The sequence below is a fragment of the Pyricularia oryzae genome, chromosome 3 (genome assembly GCF_000002495.2).
Source record: "Pyricularia oryzae 70-15 chromosome 3, whole genome shotgun sequence".
Taxonomy (NCBI): domain Eukaryota; kingdom Fungi; phylum Ascomycota; class Sordariomycetes; order Magnaporthales; family Pyriculariaceae; genus Pyricularia; species Pyricularia oryzae.
Window position 1 is genome coordinate 5030416 of NC_017849.1, and position 16317 is coordinate 5046732.

Genomic DNA, 16317 nt, shown 5'->3' on the forward strand with positions numbered 1-16317 from the left:
ATTGTGACATTGTTCCAGCTTGTCCCCTGGCTTTTGTCGGGCCAAAGCCGGAAATAATTTGTTTGCTTGGCATCTATGGCCGAAAGGCCATGAACAAGGACAGATACCACATGAAATACAGTCTGCTGACAATCCGAACCTCAACCACCCGCCAGTGCGATCCTCAGTCCGATTGTCCAAATTTGACAAACGTGACAGTCGTTGCTTTGACCCAACCCTTAGATTCTCAAAGGGCATCATCCATGTCGGGACCATCCAAGCCCATGTAGTAAGTACCTCAGGTAGCCAAAGGGCTACATTCTACGACTTAGGTACACGGTTTGTTGATATGCCTATCGGTAGTGCTGAAGAAGATAGTTGACGCTTGGGTACGTTTTGTTTCACACATCCCATCACAATAACCCGTATCCCAAAGCACTAACACCTACCTAGAAGCACTAGCGCCCAGCCTTGATTGGCGTATTTGTTGGGCTGAAAAGGAAGCAGCCTTTACGGAGGTAAAATTAGTTGCTGAATAATGTAAATAACGAATCAATATGTACATACCTAGGTACCTGGGCAAGCAGGTAGGAAAGTGATTAAATCGACTGACATCTATACAACGTGCAACAATTGCAAATGAGGCAAGGGTAAAAGAGGGAGGGAGGGAGAGAAATGCTCTCCCCAATCGCATTTGCACGCCGTTGTGGGTCGAAGATCGCGGGCTGGACCCTGGACCAACAAACAATCGTGTAAAGCGGCCCCCTAGACTAGCTGCTAAATTTTTGGAGGGGCACCAGCCAGACGTCTGAACACTTTTGGGTCATGTCATCCCCATATGACTCTAGCATTTTCAGCCTTGTGTTTAAAGGCGTGACTCAGAATGAATAAATTACAAAAAGACTTCAAGAAAATAGAATAAAAAACACACCCGATCACTGAATGTATATCAAGAGACCGACAAGGCCCCAGACGCTACAGGCTTTGTTCCAAAACGTCATTGGTTCCACCGGCACACCACATACGCTTGTAGCAAACAACAACAACACAATCACACTCGCACGTCAAGCAAGCCAACATATCATCACACGGCAAGGTTTCACAAAACAGCCCTCCAGTCAGCAGACTCACACTCAACGCCACCACAGCCATCAGGCCTGGCATCTATCTTCAGGGATGGAGGGACAAGGTAGAAGCAGGCGTGGAGGGCGAGGTGGTGGTGGCGGCGGCCAGTCTCGCGATGTCAGCATATCACGCGCCCTGTCCCGCCTGCTACGGCATCAGGCCGCAAATGCGGGCATCCAGCTCGACGGTGAGGGGTATGCGCCGCTGGACAAAGTGGTGGGTTTTCTGCCTCTCCCTCTCTCTTCTGCAGCCGTCACCCCCTTTTCATCACCCAAGACTGACTTACCCGTCCCAACTTCCCGTGCACAAAACAGCTGGCGTGGGGACCCATCAAAAGCCTCAAGGCGACGCTGCCCGAGATACGCGAAGCCGTATCCAGCAGCGACAAGCAGCGCTTCAGCATGAAGCCCCTCTCGGCCAGCACGTCGCCCGACTCGACCGACCCGGCCGACTTTCTGATCCGCGCCAACCAAGGCCACTCGATCAAGCTCGAGTCGGCCGAGCACCTGACGGCCGTGACGGTCGAGGCGGGCAACGTGCCCGAGGTGGTGGTGCACGGTACGTACTACGCCTTTTGGCCGGCCATCGTGGCTTCGGGCGGCCTGCGGCCCATGGGCCGCAACCACGTCCACTGCAGCACGGGCCTGCCCAGCTCCGAGGCCCAGGTCGTCAGCGGCATGCGGAGGGACGCCGAGCTGCTCGTTTACCTGGACGTCGAGCGCGCGCTCCGGGACGGCGAGATGAAGTGGTGGCTGAGTGACAACGGCGTCGTCTTGACCGAGGGTGGGCAGGGTGGTTTGGTGCCTGTCAAGTATTTCAAGGAGGTCGTGGGTAGAAGACCCAACGAGGTCGGGGTGCTTTGGAAGGACGGTGAGAAGGTGGCCGATCTGCCAGAGGGTTTGAAGATCAAAGTCCCGGCCGGCAAGGAGAGGCTAGGTGGCGGAGCTGGTCGGGGTAGAGGGGGAGGTCGCGGCCGAGGGGGTCGCGGAGGCAGGGGAGGCAGGGGAGATGCGACAGGCGAGGGGACTGAGCAGAGTGACGCCAAAAGCTGACATGGTATGCTGTAATTGAACTCATATAACCATCTTCGTTCCCCAACAAACAAAAAAAGTCAAGGCCCGTATAGCATATCATTACCAAGCGAGTGTTTTGGACTCTTGTTGACTGGCCAGCAATCCATGACTTGGTAAAGGTATATTTCTAGAATATGCAGTCTAGGATGTGGCACGCGACGAAGGCATTCGCTAGCATAAAAGCAGACAAAGACCCTCCGCAGTCGTCGTCGACCCAGCGAAGACATTTGATTGTCGTGGGCCAGACAACCGCTATGCACAAAAATTTCCCATAAGCAGAGGCCAAACGCTCCAGACTCCAGACCCAGATTTCTCCCATAAAATAGATACCGTTACTCCGATCCCAAAGTCCAATTTTGATGTATTTCCCAGACCATTTACTCCTCCATTCGCGCCCGATGACTCTTTTTTCTTTTTGCTTCTGAAACAGATATGCCCTGTTTACGTTGTCGTTGAAGCACCTTTTTCAATTCGAAGGGCCAGGGATCGCATGAAGGCCGTCAAAGTCATCGCCCGCAGCTTTGCACCATGGGTGCTCCAACACTTGCTCAATGTTCAACCTCTCTTCAACGTTTCGGTTGAGCATTCCCTTGATGAGATCTATATTCTCATCGCTCAGGATCCATGGAATTCTCAATTCATGGTCGACAATCTCGTCGAGACAATAGTATGGATTTTCCTTGTATACGATGGTATAAAGTAGGATGCCGAGCGCCCACACGTCTTGGGCCGGGCCATCGTATCGCCTTCCACCCAGTACCTCGGGGGCCGCATAGTCTGTTTTATGTTAGTCGTTAAGCTCAGAGTCATGATGCTGCGCATTTTTACATATACTTTGAGGTAGCATGTAGTAAAAAAAAAACAGCCAAAACTTACCGATCGTGCCGACGAAAACGTTGAATGGCCCCTTCCTGATATACGCCGCACTTCCAAAATCAATCAATTTGACGTGGCCACCGCCGTCGAGAATGACATTCTCATCCTTGATGTCCCGATGGACGATTTTTGCCTTGATGTGCAGGTGATGAACCGCTCGTGCAAGCTGCACAAAAATCCGTCGCGCTTCGTCCTCGCTCATATTCTTCCTCAGCTCTATGTAGTCAAACAGATCCATTCCCGGAAGACCATGTGGCTCCATCTCGATGTAATAGTTGACCTTGTCCTCGAAAAAACCCTCCATGTCGATAATATTGGGATGCCGAAGATCATTACGGCCCAGGAAGTCCAGAATATGGATCTCGGATGGCACAGTACCAAGGCGGCGATCACGGGTCCAAGTGTCGACCAGGATTCGCTCCTTGATGACATATTTGAGCACCACCGTCTTGCCAGTCTCCTTGTGCTTGGCTAGCTTGACCTGGCCGTATGCGCCCTGTCCCATTTCCTCTAATATCACAAAGTCATCGATGGTCTTTTTGCGTGGCTTAGCCGGGGCCTCTGCCGTTGTCTCCTTGACGACCTCTTTCGTGTCAGCGACCATTGCCGTCGGTTGTTCCTTGGGTTTGCTGCTAGTTACGCTCGATAGTTTGGCTGCAGCTTCTCTTGCGACTTCCTTGATTTGTCTAGTGAACTTTGAAATGGTGGTGTCTTTCTTGGGTTCTTCTGTTTCCGAATCACCTTCTAGAGGTGGCGTATGTGCAGGTGTTTGGCCTGGTGTTGGCTGATGCATTTGAGTTTCTCGTCGCGACAGTAATGGAGAGGCTGCACCTCCAGCGTGGCTTTGCGATGCATGCAGGTGGCGAGAGTACGTGATCCACAGAGCATACACCATTTCTGCCTGTGGCATAGACGCATTGCTCAATCTTCGGCTGGCTTCATCGCTGTAATCTTCCACCGCGGCATCCTCGGGTATCACGTGGTTCTTATCACTCTCGCTCTGCACCACTCTCATCTGAATGTCAATTTTGACTTCGGAGCCATCGCGATGTTTTGCAGGTACCCCGTATGGCCGCATAGAGCTTGTCGGCGCGTCGAGATTGCCTTCGCGCAAGCCCACAATTGCATACGCCTGGCGAAAACTTTGCTCCGGTACAACGACTGCCTCCTCTAATGACCAATTGTCCTGCGTTACCACATCGAGCATCTTCTCGAAGCTAGGAATGAGAGTCGTGATTGACATTCCATCTGGCTTTTCGTATCCAAAGAGAGCGCCACTGAAGACCGAGTTGGAGCTCTTGATCCTCAGGTCGTGAGTATTGACGACTATGATACCTGCAATGTGGGGGAAGCTTGAAACCTTGAGTTCGGTCTTGCCCCTGATCTGCTCAACTGTGGCTGGTATGTTGACTGTGTCCGAGTATCGACACGTGTAGAAACGTTTCTTGTTGATTTGGGCATAGTCGAGCTCTCCAGACCTGGGATCAATGCCCTGCCTTGGGATTCGAGGTATAAGCTTTCCAACGTCCACCCCAGGCCGCGCATCTGCGCCTCCCCAGATCGCATCAACGGCACCATCCAGCTTCTCGACAATGCTCTCCTCCTTGAGGGTGACAGTCGCGGTATCCTCGCTGATCTCTTCGACAACCCATATCAAGCCGCCATGTTTTTCCTTAACCCACAGGCTAGCTGATCCGGTTGCCCCATTCCTCTTCTTGATCGGTACCACATCGCCACACAGAAGAACGCCGTTGGACCTGCCGCCTTGCGAACTTGCTGTCTTATATAGCCTCGATTCACTGTCATGATTGGTTTTGGGCTTTTTCGCTGCCTGAGTTTTAGCCGAGGCCTTTGCCCGTGAGTTCGGCTTGCTGAGGAGGTGTGCAGTAATACCGCCACCCCGACTACCGAGCAAGCTGTTAGATGCTACGCGCGAGAGGGGCTCCGGAGAGCTACTTTCACTCTCTGCGAAATCTCCAACTTCATCTACGTCATTCCCCTGTAGTCTATTGGCAAGCCACGCCCTGCGATCATCCTGCACAACCTCTAGTATACCCATTTTCCTCACTTCTGCTTTGGTCACCCCGAATACCAAGCAAGCAAGATCGTTGGCGACCAGAATAGTCCAAGGCGCCTTGGCCTCCGTGGTGAAAATGGCCTGTGCCGCCGGCACCCACCTGGACGCGTGGCCATGTGGTGCACTCTGCGGCACGGATGATGCAAAATTACCCCCGGCGGCTTTGAAAGACTCTACCGTTGTTGGTGACAGGATCGGATCTACACCGGTAGACGCTGCATAGGGTTTTGAGATGGCAGTCACGAGCTTCTGTTCGATTTGAACATGCCGGGTATCCGTCAAGGTTCGCTGCAGTACGCTTGGTCTCCTGGAAATCGGCGGTGATGTCTGTGCAGTTTGCGCGGAAGCGCCACTCTCATTCGTAGGTGTTCGTGAGGATTCGGCAGAGTCAGAGGTTCCTCTGGAGGTGGACCCCGAGCGCTTGGGTTCCTGGCCAGGAAGCCCCTCCGGAAAATCAGGAGACTGTTCCAGTGGCTCAGGGCTCGAAGTCCTCTGGACAAACCCTCTGTCGAATACATTAACGCCTGAGACATCGGGCGGGCCGGTGAGGGGGCCATAGGGCAAGGTCGAGCCCGGGTTCGGCAGATTCCCGGCAGCCACGACCTGTGCTCTCGCTAGTAATTCCAGCATGCTTTGGGCCTCCTTATCTCCGGAAAAGCGTGCTTGTGCGCTGGCCATCGCAGGATCGGTGGAGTTGGCAGCGGCCCAGCCCATGTGATCTCTCATGAACTCTATCGACCGTTTGAGTACATTCTGGCGGCTGTGTATGAGCTCCTCCGACTGATTGGCAAAGGAAAAGGAGTGTAAAGATTCCGAGGGGAAGCGAGACAAGTCCTCGGTAAAGGTGGGCGACGCGGGGCCAGGCGAAAGCGATATGTTACTCCCTTGTCGTCGAGGCGGAGGCATGAGAGTCATCGAGGCGGATCGAGGAAGGCGTGCAACCGAGGGACTGCGGGAGGACGGGTTAGACGGTAAGGTAGGTTGGCGCATAGAATGCTGCTGTCGGATTCGCCTGAGACCAGAGAGGCCTAGGCCGTGGTCGTGATCCATTATTGGAGACCTACCGGAGAGGAAAGCATGGTCAGCGGCGGTCAGCTACGGGCTAGACTAGGGGGATTGGCGCGGCCATCGACAGCGACACCGCACAGCTAATAGCGCTAAGCCGGGAAGAGTGGCTGGCCTTAGAGCTTGCTAATGTACATGGTCATGGATCAAGAGGATGCAGACACCTAGACATGTTCAAAGCATCTTTTAAATGGCCAAGACTTTAGGGCAATTATAGGGTGATGGCATATGCATGTATCATTTGCGACGCGATTGAGGGCAAGTTCGGCGAGAAATCAGGTCGTACCTCGTGAGGAGATCCAAGTCGGCCTCTGCGGAGCCAGCGTCGAAGGAGAATCGAATGCGGGATCGGTCCGAGGTCTCTCCTATGACGGCCAGATTGCCAGTGCTACGGTTCTTGGGAATCTGCAGCCCTGGGCCAGGGCCGAGTTTGCGGCGACCACGGTCTTCGTCCTCATCGTGAAATTCGGTTGCGCCTGTTTTAGCGAACATGGTAGCACAGGAAGGCGGGACATGGTCAGCAAGTGTCTAAGTCCACCTCTGGTAGGTTGTCGAAATGGATGCGGGACCTTGAAAGGCGTCGAGAAGGTGGCGCTGGCCATTGAACTCTCGGAGAGTATAACCATTTACAGTCAAGGCCGTAAGGCAGATAAATGGGAATGGAATCGGAACTCACCATTGTCTCCACGATCCGCCGCCGGGGGCATACTTGAAGAGACACAGGCTCAATCGGGCGTTTTGTTCCAGATGACTTTGATTGGTTGGTCTGAGGGGAGCTCACAGATTCCAAAGACCGTACAATAATCACCTAGGGGTGGGAAGATAGTTGCTCAAGCTGCCGGCGAAGAAGCGAATGGCTTTTCGCAGTTTGGCTTCGGAACGAAGTGTGTTTAAAAGGGTTTGATGGTTTGACGTTGACGCCACCCACCTCAAATTGATCGATTGACTGATGGAAAGTGGGGGTGTTTTGAGGTGCTCAACCGCTTGAGCACAGCACAACACAGCGTAAGGCAAGGTACCTCTAGGTGGTAGGTAATCGGAGTGACCCAAGTGCCGTCGCTTACACCTGATCGCTGTATTTTTTATCGAAATATCTTGATTGATCGAGCCCTTGAAGGTCCTGAGGGTTTCCTCTCTTTCTTTCTGTCTTTCCTTCTTGTTACGTTCCTAGGGCACAGGTCTGACTGTTCTTAATCTCCAGTTGGGTCTTTGTCTCTGCTGCTTGCTACCTGGTGTAGGGTAGCCTCGACTCGAGGAATTTTTCCAAGCGGTGAGGTCTTGGGTGTATCATGCAGGCTTATCCTCGCGATCCTTTCTTTGAGACCTTCAAAGCTCCTATTTATTCTCGTTCAGCGAGCTCTGTCGATGAACTGCTCCTCCTAGATATAACCGGCAATATATAGCCGTCTCCTCAAGTTAATGCTGAGCAATACCAAGGCAGGATACTGTCGCCAATGTGACGGAAATTGAATGCCGGCAGCAGACCATCCAGGCCGCACTGTTTAGGCTGCTGGTTTCAAGGTGCGTTTTCGCTTAAGCAGCGAGATCGAGGTCGAAGCGGGTCCCAAATCGTGAAGTTCAGGTAGTGGCCTCTAAGAAGGTCGCGCAAAGACGTTTGCAAAAGTCTAGTGGGATTTCTGTAATTTCTAATGACATATAACATTCAATGGGATAGGGATGAATAGCTCAAGCTTCAGGCTTATCAAGTGGTTGGGATTTTGAGCGCCCCTTTTCCGATGAGCAAATTGAAAAGAGAGAAAAAAGCAAATCCAGCCAGCACAATAAGGCTCGTTGAGTTGGATGGTCCACACCGATGACGATCCACATTCGTCCAAGCCTTATGGTTCTATTTTTTCTGCTACTGTGAACCTTTCTGAATCGTCGCCAAACCAAAACCTCGGCGGACTTGTCAACAATGACGGTGCCATCCTCCATCTATTCCGTCCCACTGCAGCCTATCTAGATCCGGGGTAAAGATAGACCGAAAGGTATCTAGGCCTGATGGGCGAGGAAATAAACATAGAGGAACAGACAAAGAAAAAAAAATGCAAGAAAAGGAAGAAGCAAAATAAGCACGAATACATCTCCTCCGTAATCCGTACGGTGACGGAATATGGCGCGGACCTACCAAGTAAGGAGTACCGGTAGAAAGTTCCCCAAAAGACAAAATCAAGAAGAAACAACGTCTGAATATGTTGTCGATGCAGCCATCAAGCCATCAAGTCTGCTTTTTGACGGCAACTCTGCCCTACGGCCTCAATTTGGCATGTTCCGAGGAGATAGCCAGTGTGGTCCCGTAGAATAATCCGTACTTAGTACAGAGTACAGAGTACAGTACACACAGTACACACAGTACAGTACCGTGCAGTTGACAGTAGCTCAAATTGATCTGCATCCAACATGTTTGGCGGTCCTCCTCAAGCCGGTCACAGTCCAGTTGGTCTTGCGCACGCAGAGGCACGCTAATCAAGAATTTATTCACTCGAACCAAGGATTCACGTGGATGAACTGATTATGGACTCTCTTGCCAAAAAGGGTCAGCAGTCGCAATCATCAGGACAAGGTCTCAAGTCGGCTAACTCGAACAATTCGATTGTGTGCAGCACCCGTTGAGGGGCTGCTGTCCCGTTGTCATCTGCTGTCCCATCTGCAGTCAAACCCCCGGATCCGAAGGAGAAAGCCCTTGCCCGGTTTGTCTCTCATCTACTGGCTGCGACTGGGTGCGGGGAGTTTCTTTTCCTTCTCGAAGCGACCGACGTGGAGACACAACACAGTCCAACCAGACGCTACCAAGAGTAACGAAACAAGCTGTTCCCACTACCGTATCTTTTGGTACCCGCTCTTTTTTTTTTTGCTCATGCCTTGCCATCCTGCCATGCATCCATCTTGTGCAGGTGTGGGTGGAAAATTGAAAATCAAGGGTCCAACACACCAATCCAAATCAGTGTAGATACAGATAAATGGCCTGGACCCGTGTCTTTAATCACTCGTCCCGGAATGCGGTAGATCACATCCGATCTTGAAATACCTCGCCGCTCACAGCTCGGCCGTTGAATCAAAACAGTATATCCCGGAACATGAGCCTTTTCTTTTTTTTCCTTGTTTTTTTCTCCCTCAGACTTAACACCCGCCTGCCTTCTTTCAACCAGTTTGAGTTAAGGACTACATACGAATTACAAGGATAGCTAGGTTTGTCAAAGCAACGACGTGGCTTGGACAGCCAAGTATCATCTTCGCATTCCGGTAAGCCACTTTGCCACCAATTCTTCTAGCGTGTAGAGCGGATTTCACCCTGGCTCGCGTACTGTACGTGGGTTGGTTGCCAAATAACGTTGGCGGTGTGGCTCGACCCCTTCAGCTTTGGGGTGGGTGGGTGTTGTTTCTACAGCCGAATGACCAAGAAGTGGGAGGATCAGTTGTCCCTGAATATCCAATGTGCTCTCTCCATTCAACATCCAAGTCGCAACAATGTTCCACCTGTGAGCTATATCTTGCCGTTGATAAGGTATGTAAGCATGATTATTACTTACTTTGTCAGTCCACATGGCTTCATCTGTTACATACAGTACGGAGGATCTATGCTTCAGCCCCAGTGTGACATTTGCTGGGTCCAAACATCTACAGTAGATACTTGACCGTAACCGAGCGTGCATGGCCGAAAGTCGCATGCAATGCAGTCAAATGGAAGTACTCGACATCAGTTCCTTTGTTGTTCAGTCGACCGTAGGTAATTAATTCTACCCCGTATCCAGAGTAGCTTAGAGGTATGTAGGTTCTCGGGTACCTAGGTTGCCCAAGTTACTGTAATTAGTGCAAAAGGTCATAGAACCGGGATCTTGGCCGGGCAGGCTCAACCTTTCACCGTTCGTCCCAGGTAGGTATCACCCTGGTAGGTATTCTCCATGCCATTCGGTCTCCGTACACAAATCACATGGTTGGCTTCCATCTGTTGTCATTTGTTGCCAATCTTTTCCTGTCTTTTCTTTTTTTGCTTAGCCAAAACGCCTTATGAACGAATGTGGACCATTACATCTTCATCCTTTTTTTTTCCTACTCAAAATCCAGGTACAGGTTTGGTCAACCAATGCCCAATCAATTAATAATACATGCCTACCTACAGTAGTTCTTCAACACATTGCCGCTCGTCTTGGCTTTGTTTGGTTCTTTGTCTACGAGGTACTTTTCTGCAGTAGTCCTACAGTCTAGTGCACTGTATACCGCTCCTCGTCTCCCTGGAATTCGCACCTACCCACTCTGGCAACCCTGCTCACCACCAAGTGTGTTGGAGTATCTACCCCACCTTGGCAAGACCCCTGGTTCGGTAGTAAGGCCGGCGGGTGGCCCAGAGCACCCAGCTGTAGCCCACTTGTATGCTACGCTGCGTCGATCCCCCTCACGGTCCTTTTTGTACTGTTGTACCCGATCTATCACAAGACGACCCGGTCCATCCATATCTGCATGGGCTCACTCGAGCGGCCAGCCTACGTCTGGTACGGAGTACTTACTTACCTTAGTCGACCGACTCTTTTTTTTTTCTCTTCTTATCTGCAAGCGTGTTGCTCTTCAAGTAGGGAGGGGTCCCGCCACTGAAGATCTGATTTTTTTGTTTGATTGAATCCGACGAGTTTGTTTTGCCTGACAACCGTTGGCAAGTCATGTTGCACGTTGATTCCCAGACCGTGGTCTCTGCTGTCTTTTGTCACTGTTTTCCACCCATTGGATCTTACTACTCGTAACATTGATTCTGGCTTGATTTGCTTGCCATAAACGTTTTGCGAGTCTCTTGCTCGTCGGCGTTTGGCATCCTTGCCTTCACGTCTTCTTTTTTTTTTTTTTTTTTTCTCACTCTCCTCATAAACCATGTCAGCAACCGAAATCCCACGTACCACAGGCCCAGGCCGGCTGATAGCAGCTCACGAGCGAAGAGCTGCAAGCAGTATCGACTCGTCCAGTTCACACTCTCGAACAATGACCGTTCCCGAACAATCAGAATCTTCACACGTTGAGAGCGAGCTGCAAGATGTTATAGAAGACACTCCAAAGAAGCCCAAAACCCGCCACTCAATCTTCCGCGGTATCTCGCGTATCGCTTCTTCCCCTGCCATGGGTCTCGGTCTTGGCCACTCCCGGTCCGCATCTGTCTCTTATAGCAGCGGATCAAGCATATCTTCTGTCAGCCTATCGACCGCATCCAGTTCCTCACCTTACACCCCAACCTCGACCTCGTCCTACTTTCCGTCTTCGGATTCTCCTCTCGAACGCGAAGGGGCCGGCTCGTCTAGTGGGTCAGGGACATCCTCTCCTGGCTGCTCACCTGGACAGTGGTCGCCGGAGGAGATTCGTGTCCGTCAGTTGAACGTGGAAAGCCTCCCTCACAATGACAACGACCTCGGAAAGTCTTCCATACCAGCGGAGCTAGTCTCTACCAGGAAGGTTAGCCAAAGGCGCAAAGAATCTTGGGCGAGTATGCCCTTGGAAATCAAAATACATATCCTGTCGCATCTGAATGCACGGGAGCTTGTTTTGTTGGCGCGGGTCAGCAAAGAGCTCCGTGAACTATGTTTTGACGGACAGCTGTGGACTACTTTCGATGCCTCAAGCTTCTACAAGAGAATACCGTCCCACGTCTTGACTAATACCTTGGTACGGGCGGGTTCCTTCGTCCAACACTTGAACTTAAGAGGCTGCATACAGCTTTCAGGATCGACTCCTTTCGACCAAGTTCCGAAATTATGCACGAATCTCCACACATTGACCCTGGAGGGTTGCTTCATTAAGCGCAACATTCTACACAGCTTGCTCGAGAGCAATGTGAGACTGGAGCGGATCAATCTGACGGGCCTCAAGTCTGTCTGTAACTCCACTTGCAGGATAATTGCCGAAATGTGCCCCCGCCTGCAGGTGTTCAATGTGTCTTTCTGCACCGACCTGGACGCTCGTGGTATCAAATCAGTTCTTGACCGTTGTCCGTTGCTGACGGACGTTCGCGCTGCCGAGGTCAGGGGTTTCGAGAGGCACGATGTTGCAGCCGCCATATTTCGTGCCACCAACTTGACGAGACTTACACTCAACGGATGTCGAGAGATTGATGATGCATCGTTCAAGATTATGTTGCTGGGAAAGGACCCAAAATTCGACCTGCTGACAGATCTTCCTATGGTTCCACCGAGAAAGTGGCGCCATCTGGGATTAAGTTATTGCGATGGTATCACCAATGAAGGATTCGGGGCCATGGGCCACCTCGTCCCTGACCTGGAGAGCCTGGAACTTAGCAGATGTGGCTCTTTATCAGATGCGGGTTTGGGCCCTGTGCTGGCTACGACACCTAGGCTCACTCGTCTGGATCTCGAGGACTGCGCGCTACTGACAAACACGACCTTATCAACTCACTTGGCCAAGGCACCATGTGCCCCGTTGCTTAAGCACCTTACCGTCAGCCACTGCGAGAATTTGGGTGATGCCGGCTTAATGCCGGTCGTTCGCGCCTGCAAGAGCTTACAGGTCTTGGAGATGGACAACACCAGAGCCAGCGATCTCGTAATTTGCGAACTCTCGGCCATGATACGAGCCCGGTCGAAGCATACTACACAACTACCCCAGATATCCCTTAGAGTGGTTGCTTACGACTGCTCAAACATTACTTGGATGGGTATCCGGGAGGTACTTTCACGAAATTGCGAGGCTGCTCCGCGAGCCCGAAAACAAGCAAGTCAAAACGCATGGCGGGCTGAAGCAGAGCGTGTCTATGCGCTGATAGAAGAGGTATCCAGCAGAGCTGGGCCCCAGGGGAGCGGGCAGGCAAGTGTCGCCAGCGAAACGAACAGCACCAGCGCGGCCAAACGCCAATCAAAGAAAGCAGGCGTTAACCCATCCGAGGCGCCGAAACAGCCTTCGGGCCAGCAGACTTATCCGAGCGATATCATCGGCATAAAGTGTTACTACGCATGGCAGCAGACGGTGGACGAGCACACCAAACGCGTGCTGGCGGGCGAGCTAACCCGTGCCTCGCGTCTGGAGCGCAGCTGGGCGGCCTGGATGCAGGCCGATGAGGAACAGGAGGCCGGCGGCGGCATCAGGCTCACGAGGCGACGACGCACGCGGGCGCGAGAGGCGCAGATGGTTCATGCCGATGAGGAGGTCGGCGGGAACGGCGCAGGAGTCAGGAGAAGGGCGCGGACTGCAAGCTCATGCGTTGTAATGTAAGCAGAAACGTGCATTTTTACATTTGGGCGTTGATTGATGCCCATGAGCATACAAACTTGAACTGGTAGAGTTGAAGACCAGGTGGCGGTCGGTACATTATGACGCGGGCTCACTCTTTGTTATTTATGTTTCTTGGGGTTCCCTTCTGTCTCTTGTTCAGTCTTTTTGTCGAGTCATATACCGTTTTTTTGGGGAGTTTGACATGGGACTTTCTGGGTCGGATATATGGGTTATTGGTATCAGGACATTTGGAACGTTCTCTAGACGGCGCAGCGGTGTTTTAAGGCCATTGGCTTTTTTTCTTTTTTCATTTGGTCTCTTGTGGCACGAGAGAGTCCTTTGCATGGTCCGACAGTATACGAAGGTTTTGTTGGGTCATACTTCAATAGCTAGCTACCATGCATGTATGGCTGCACAATGTAAATATGTTTTCAGGTTCTTACCAAGACAAATGATACTGGTGCAATGAGCCCGGGTGCTGGTGCATGTGGCATGTATGCACTGCATGACCCTGAACATGTGGTAACACAAGCAGTCGACAAAATGCCGTCATCTTCAAATATTAGTCTGCATCAGCGTTAACTGGAATATAGGCCCAGTGAAAACATCCCAAAATGACAAATAGTAGGAAACGCATCCCTTTTTTGTGAATACTTCGTGAATCCTCAAACACCACACGACACAGAAAAACCCAACTGCCAACAAGACACCCGTTGTTCATCCAACTTGGACAGTGGGCCGGTAATTTTTTTTGATCATTTTTTTCTTCCCATTTTACTTTTTTTTGGTTTCTTGTTCGTACAGCACTTCTACAGCAGCTTGTTTAGCTCTGCAATGATGGCCTCGCCCATCTCCTTGGTGCCGGCGTTACCGCCCAGGTCCTTGGTCCGGATACCGCCGTCGATGGCGGCCTTGACGGCGGCCTCGACCGCATCGGCCTCGGCGGGCATGCGCAGCGAGTAACGCAGCATCATGGCGACCGAGAGGATCGTGCCCACGGGGTTGACGATGCCCTTGCCTGAAATGTCGGGGGCGGAGCCTAGAAACGGGAAACAAACTGTCAGCATCATACCGGAAAGAAGAAAAGAAAAGTTGAACTCGGGAGAGAAACAGTAAGGGCCACCAGCTGAATCATACCGTGAATGGGCTCGTAAATGCCGTTGCATCGGCTCTGGCCGTCCGGGATGGTACCCAGACTGGCACTAGGCAGCAAACCCAAGCTGCCGGGGATGACGCTGGCCTCGTCGCTGATGATGTCGCCAAACAGGTTGCTGGTGATGACAACGCCGTTGAGCGCCCTTGGGTTCTTGACCATGAGCATGGCGGCCGAGTCGATGAGGTGGTGGCCCAGCTCGAGCTGGGGGAACTCCTTGGCAAAGATCTCGTCGACCACCTTCCTCCACAGGCGGCTCGTGGCCAGGACGTTGGCCTTGTCCAGACTCCAGACCTTGGCGGGCGGGCTGCGGGCGAGGGCCAGCTGGGCGCCCAGGCGGGCTATCCTCTCGATCTCGTGGCGTGAGTAGGGCTCCGTGTCGAGCGCGTACCCGGAGCCGTCGTCCTCTGTACGGTCGCCAAAGTAGATGCCGCCGGTCAGCTCGCGCACGACGACAAAGTCGGTGCCGCGGCAGACGTCGGCCTTGAGGGGTGAAAAGTCTACCAGCGAGTCGGAGGCGAACGAGCACGGGCGGAGGTTGCCAAAGGTGCCGAGCTCCTTGCGGAGCTTGAGGAGACCCTGCTCCGGCCTCACCGGTGACGAGGGACCCCATTCCGGTCCGCCGATGGCGCCCAAGAGGATGGCATCGGCAGACTTGGCGGCGGCGAGGGCCTCATCGGTCAGGGGGTTGCCGTGAGCGTTGATTGAGGCCTGGAGGTTGATTTACGTGGGTTTAGTAGCGGTTTCTACGCCATCCAGGGAGAGATTGGAGCACTTTTGGAACATCATATATCATGCTGCTGCAAAGCTGCAGAGCTAGCCTTGATATGCCTTTGCCGAGTGAAAGTCGTGACCTTACCGACAGCTACAAAAGGCGTGTCCACGGAAGGATCGGGATTAAGCAAAGTTAAAACTTACACCACCCAGCAGATGATCCTGCAGGTTGAACTTGACACCGGTCTTGCTCTTCTCCTCAACAGTCTTGAGGACCTGTTGTGACAAAGAAGACCATGTGATTAGCAAGCAATCAGTTATCCAGCTGGCCGACTGCCTTTTTGCCATCAACTACAAGCTTCGCATGGTGGAGTGGTTCTCACCTTGACGGCCTCGGCGACGACCTGTAATAGTCAATTAGTGTAATAGTTAGTATGGGACGTCATATACAAAGACGAAACACAGGAAGCCGAGAAGATGCGGATGCAACCCGAGGTTGATGCCCATTTGGCAGGATCAAAAAACGCACCTCGGGGCCAGCGTGGTCACCAGCAAAGACGACAATGTTGAACGACGACATGGTGGGGAGCTTTGGAAAGGAACACGGAAAAGATGAAGAGAGAATCCCTTGTTGTCGAAACGTCTGTCCGGCAGTCCTTTTTCTCCAGGAATCGGTTCTTGACAATAGTTAACGAAAAGAGTTTCCGAGGAGCCAGAAAAATCCCAATTGGCAATTTAAAGGAATTGGCCCGAAAAGTTCAACAACCCAGCAGGCGAGCTCGACCTCTGTTCGTGTAAGTTGCTGCCGTCGAAAGCAAAAGCTCCCTCCGATCAACCTCCGCGCCCACTTAAATGGTGGAGGAGGACATGGGACCAGTCGAAACCCCGCCGTCCGACACCGGCTCTGCTTTTGGGGCCTGCTAATCGATAACGCTGTAACTGTCGTCATGGGACAAAAAGGTATAAGTTTTTGTCGTCGAGCAGCTAGTTTTAATTTTTAGGAACGTAACGCATGGCGTTTCAAGTATTCTAGATCTTGGGTCCTCAAGGAG

The 16317-nt window shown here is 52.2% G+C and overlaps 5 protein-coding genes across 5 annotated transcripts; 2 read left to right on the top strand and 3 right to left on the bottom strand.

Moving 5' to 3' along the window:
* The first annotated feature begins 784 nt into the window (after positions 1-784).
* Positions 785-2283, top strand: MGG_12911 (tRNA 2'-phosphotransferase 1). Its single transcript, XM_003712722.1, has 2 exons — positions 785-1320; positions 1419-2283. Exons 1-2 carry the CDS (start codon positions 922-924, stop codon positions 2154-2156), a joined length of 1137 nt encoding a protein of 378 aa, XP_003712770.1. The 5' UTR covers positions 785-921; the 3' UTR covers positions 2157-2283.
* Positions 2251-7948, bottom strand: MGG_05220 (CAMK/CAMKL/PASK protein kinase). Its single transcript, XM_003712723.1, has 4 exons — positions 6872-7948; positions 6482-6671; positions 3054-6190; positions 2251-2954 (listed from the first exon to the last, which is right to left on the bottom strand). The coding sequence occupies exons 1-4, from the start codon at positions 6900-6902 to the stop codon at positions 2644-2646; spliced, it is 3669 nt and encodes a 1222-aa protein (XP_003712771.1). The 5' UTR covers positions 6903-7948; the 3' UTR covers positions 2251-2643.
* Positions 7949-9463: 1515 nt separating this feature from the next.
* On the bottom strand, positions 9464-10647 carry MGG_16888 (uncharacterized protein; the record flags this gene model as incomplete). The annotated part of the gene is made up of 4 exons (XM_003712724.1): positions 9464-9577; positions 9726-9748; positions 10314-10364; positions 10449-10647. 4 exons carry the CDS (start codon positions 10645-10647, stop codon positions 9464-9466), a joined length of 387 nt encoding a protein of 128 aa, XP_003712772.1.
* A 365-nt stretch (positions 10648-11012) lies between these two features.
* MGG_05222 (F-box/LRR-repeat protein 2) lies at positions 11013-13873 on the top strand. Its single transcript, XM_003712725.1, has one exon. The coding sequence runs from the start codon at positions 11056-11058 to the stop codon at positions 13396-13398; it is 2343 nt and encodes a 780-aa protein (XP_003712773.1). The 5' UTR covers positions 11013-11055; the 3' UTR covers positions 13399-13873.
* MGG_05223 (3-isopropylmalate dehydrogenase) lies at positions 13662-16106 on the bottom strand. The gene is made up of 5 exons (XM_003712726.1): positions 15795-16106; positions 15649-15669; positions 15470-15541; positions 14536-15262; positions 13662-14437 (listed from the first exon to the last, which is right to left on the bottom strand). The coding sequence occupies exons 1-5, from the start codon at positions 15843-15845 to the stop codon at positions 14208-14210; spliced, it is 1101 nt and encodes a 366-aa protein (XP_003712774.1). The 5' UTR covers positions 15846-16106; the 3' UTR covers positions 13662-14207.
* Between the last annotated feature and the right edge of the window lie 211 nt (positions 16107-16317).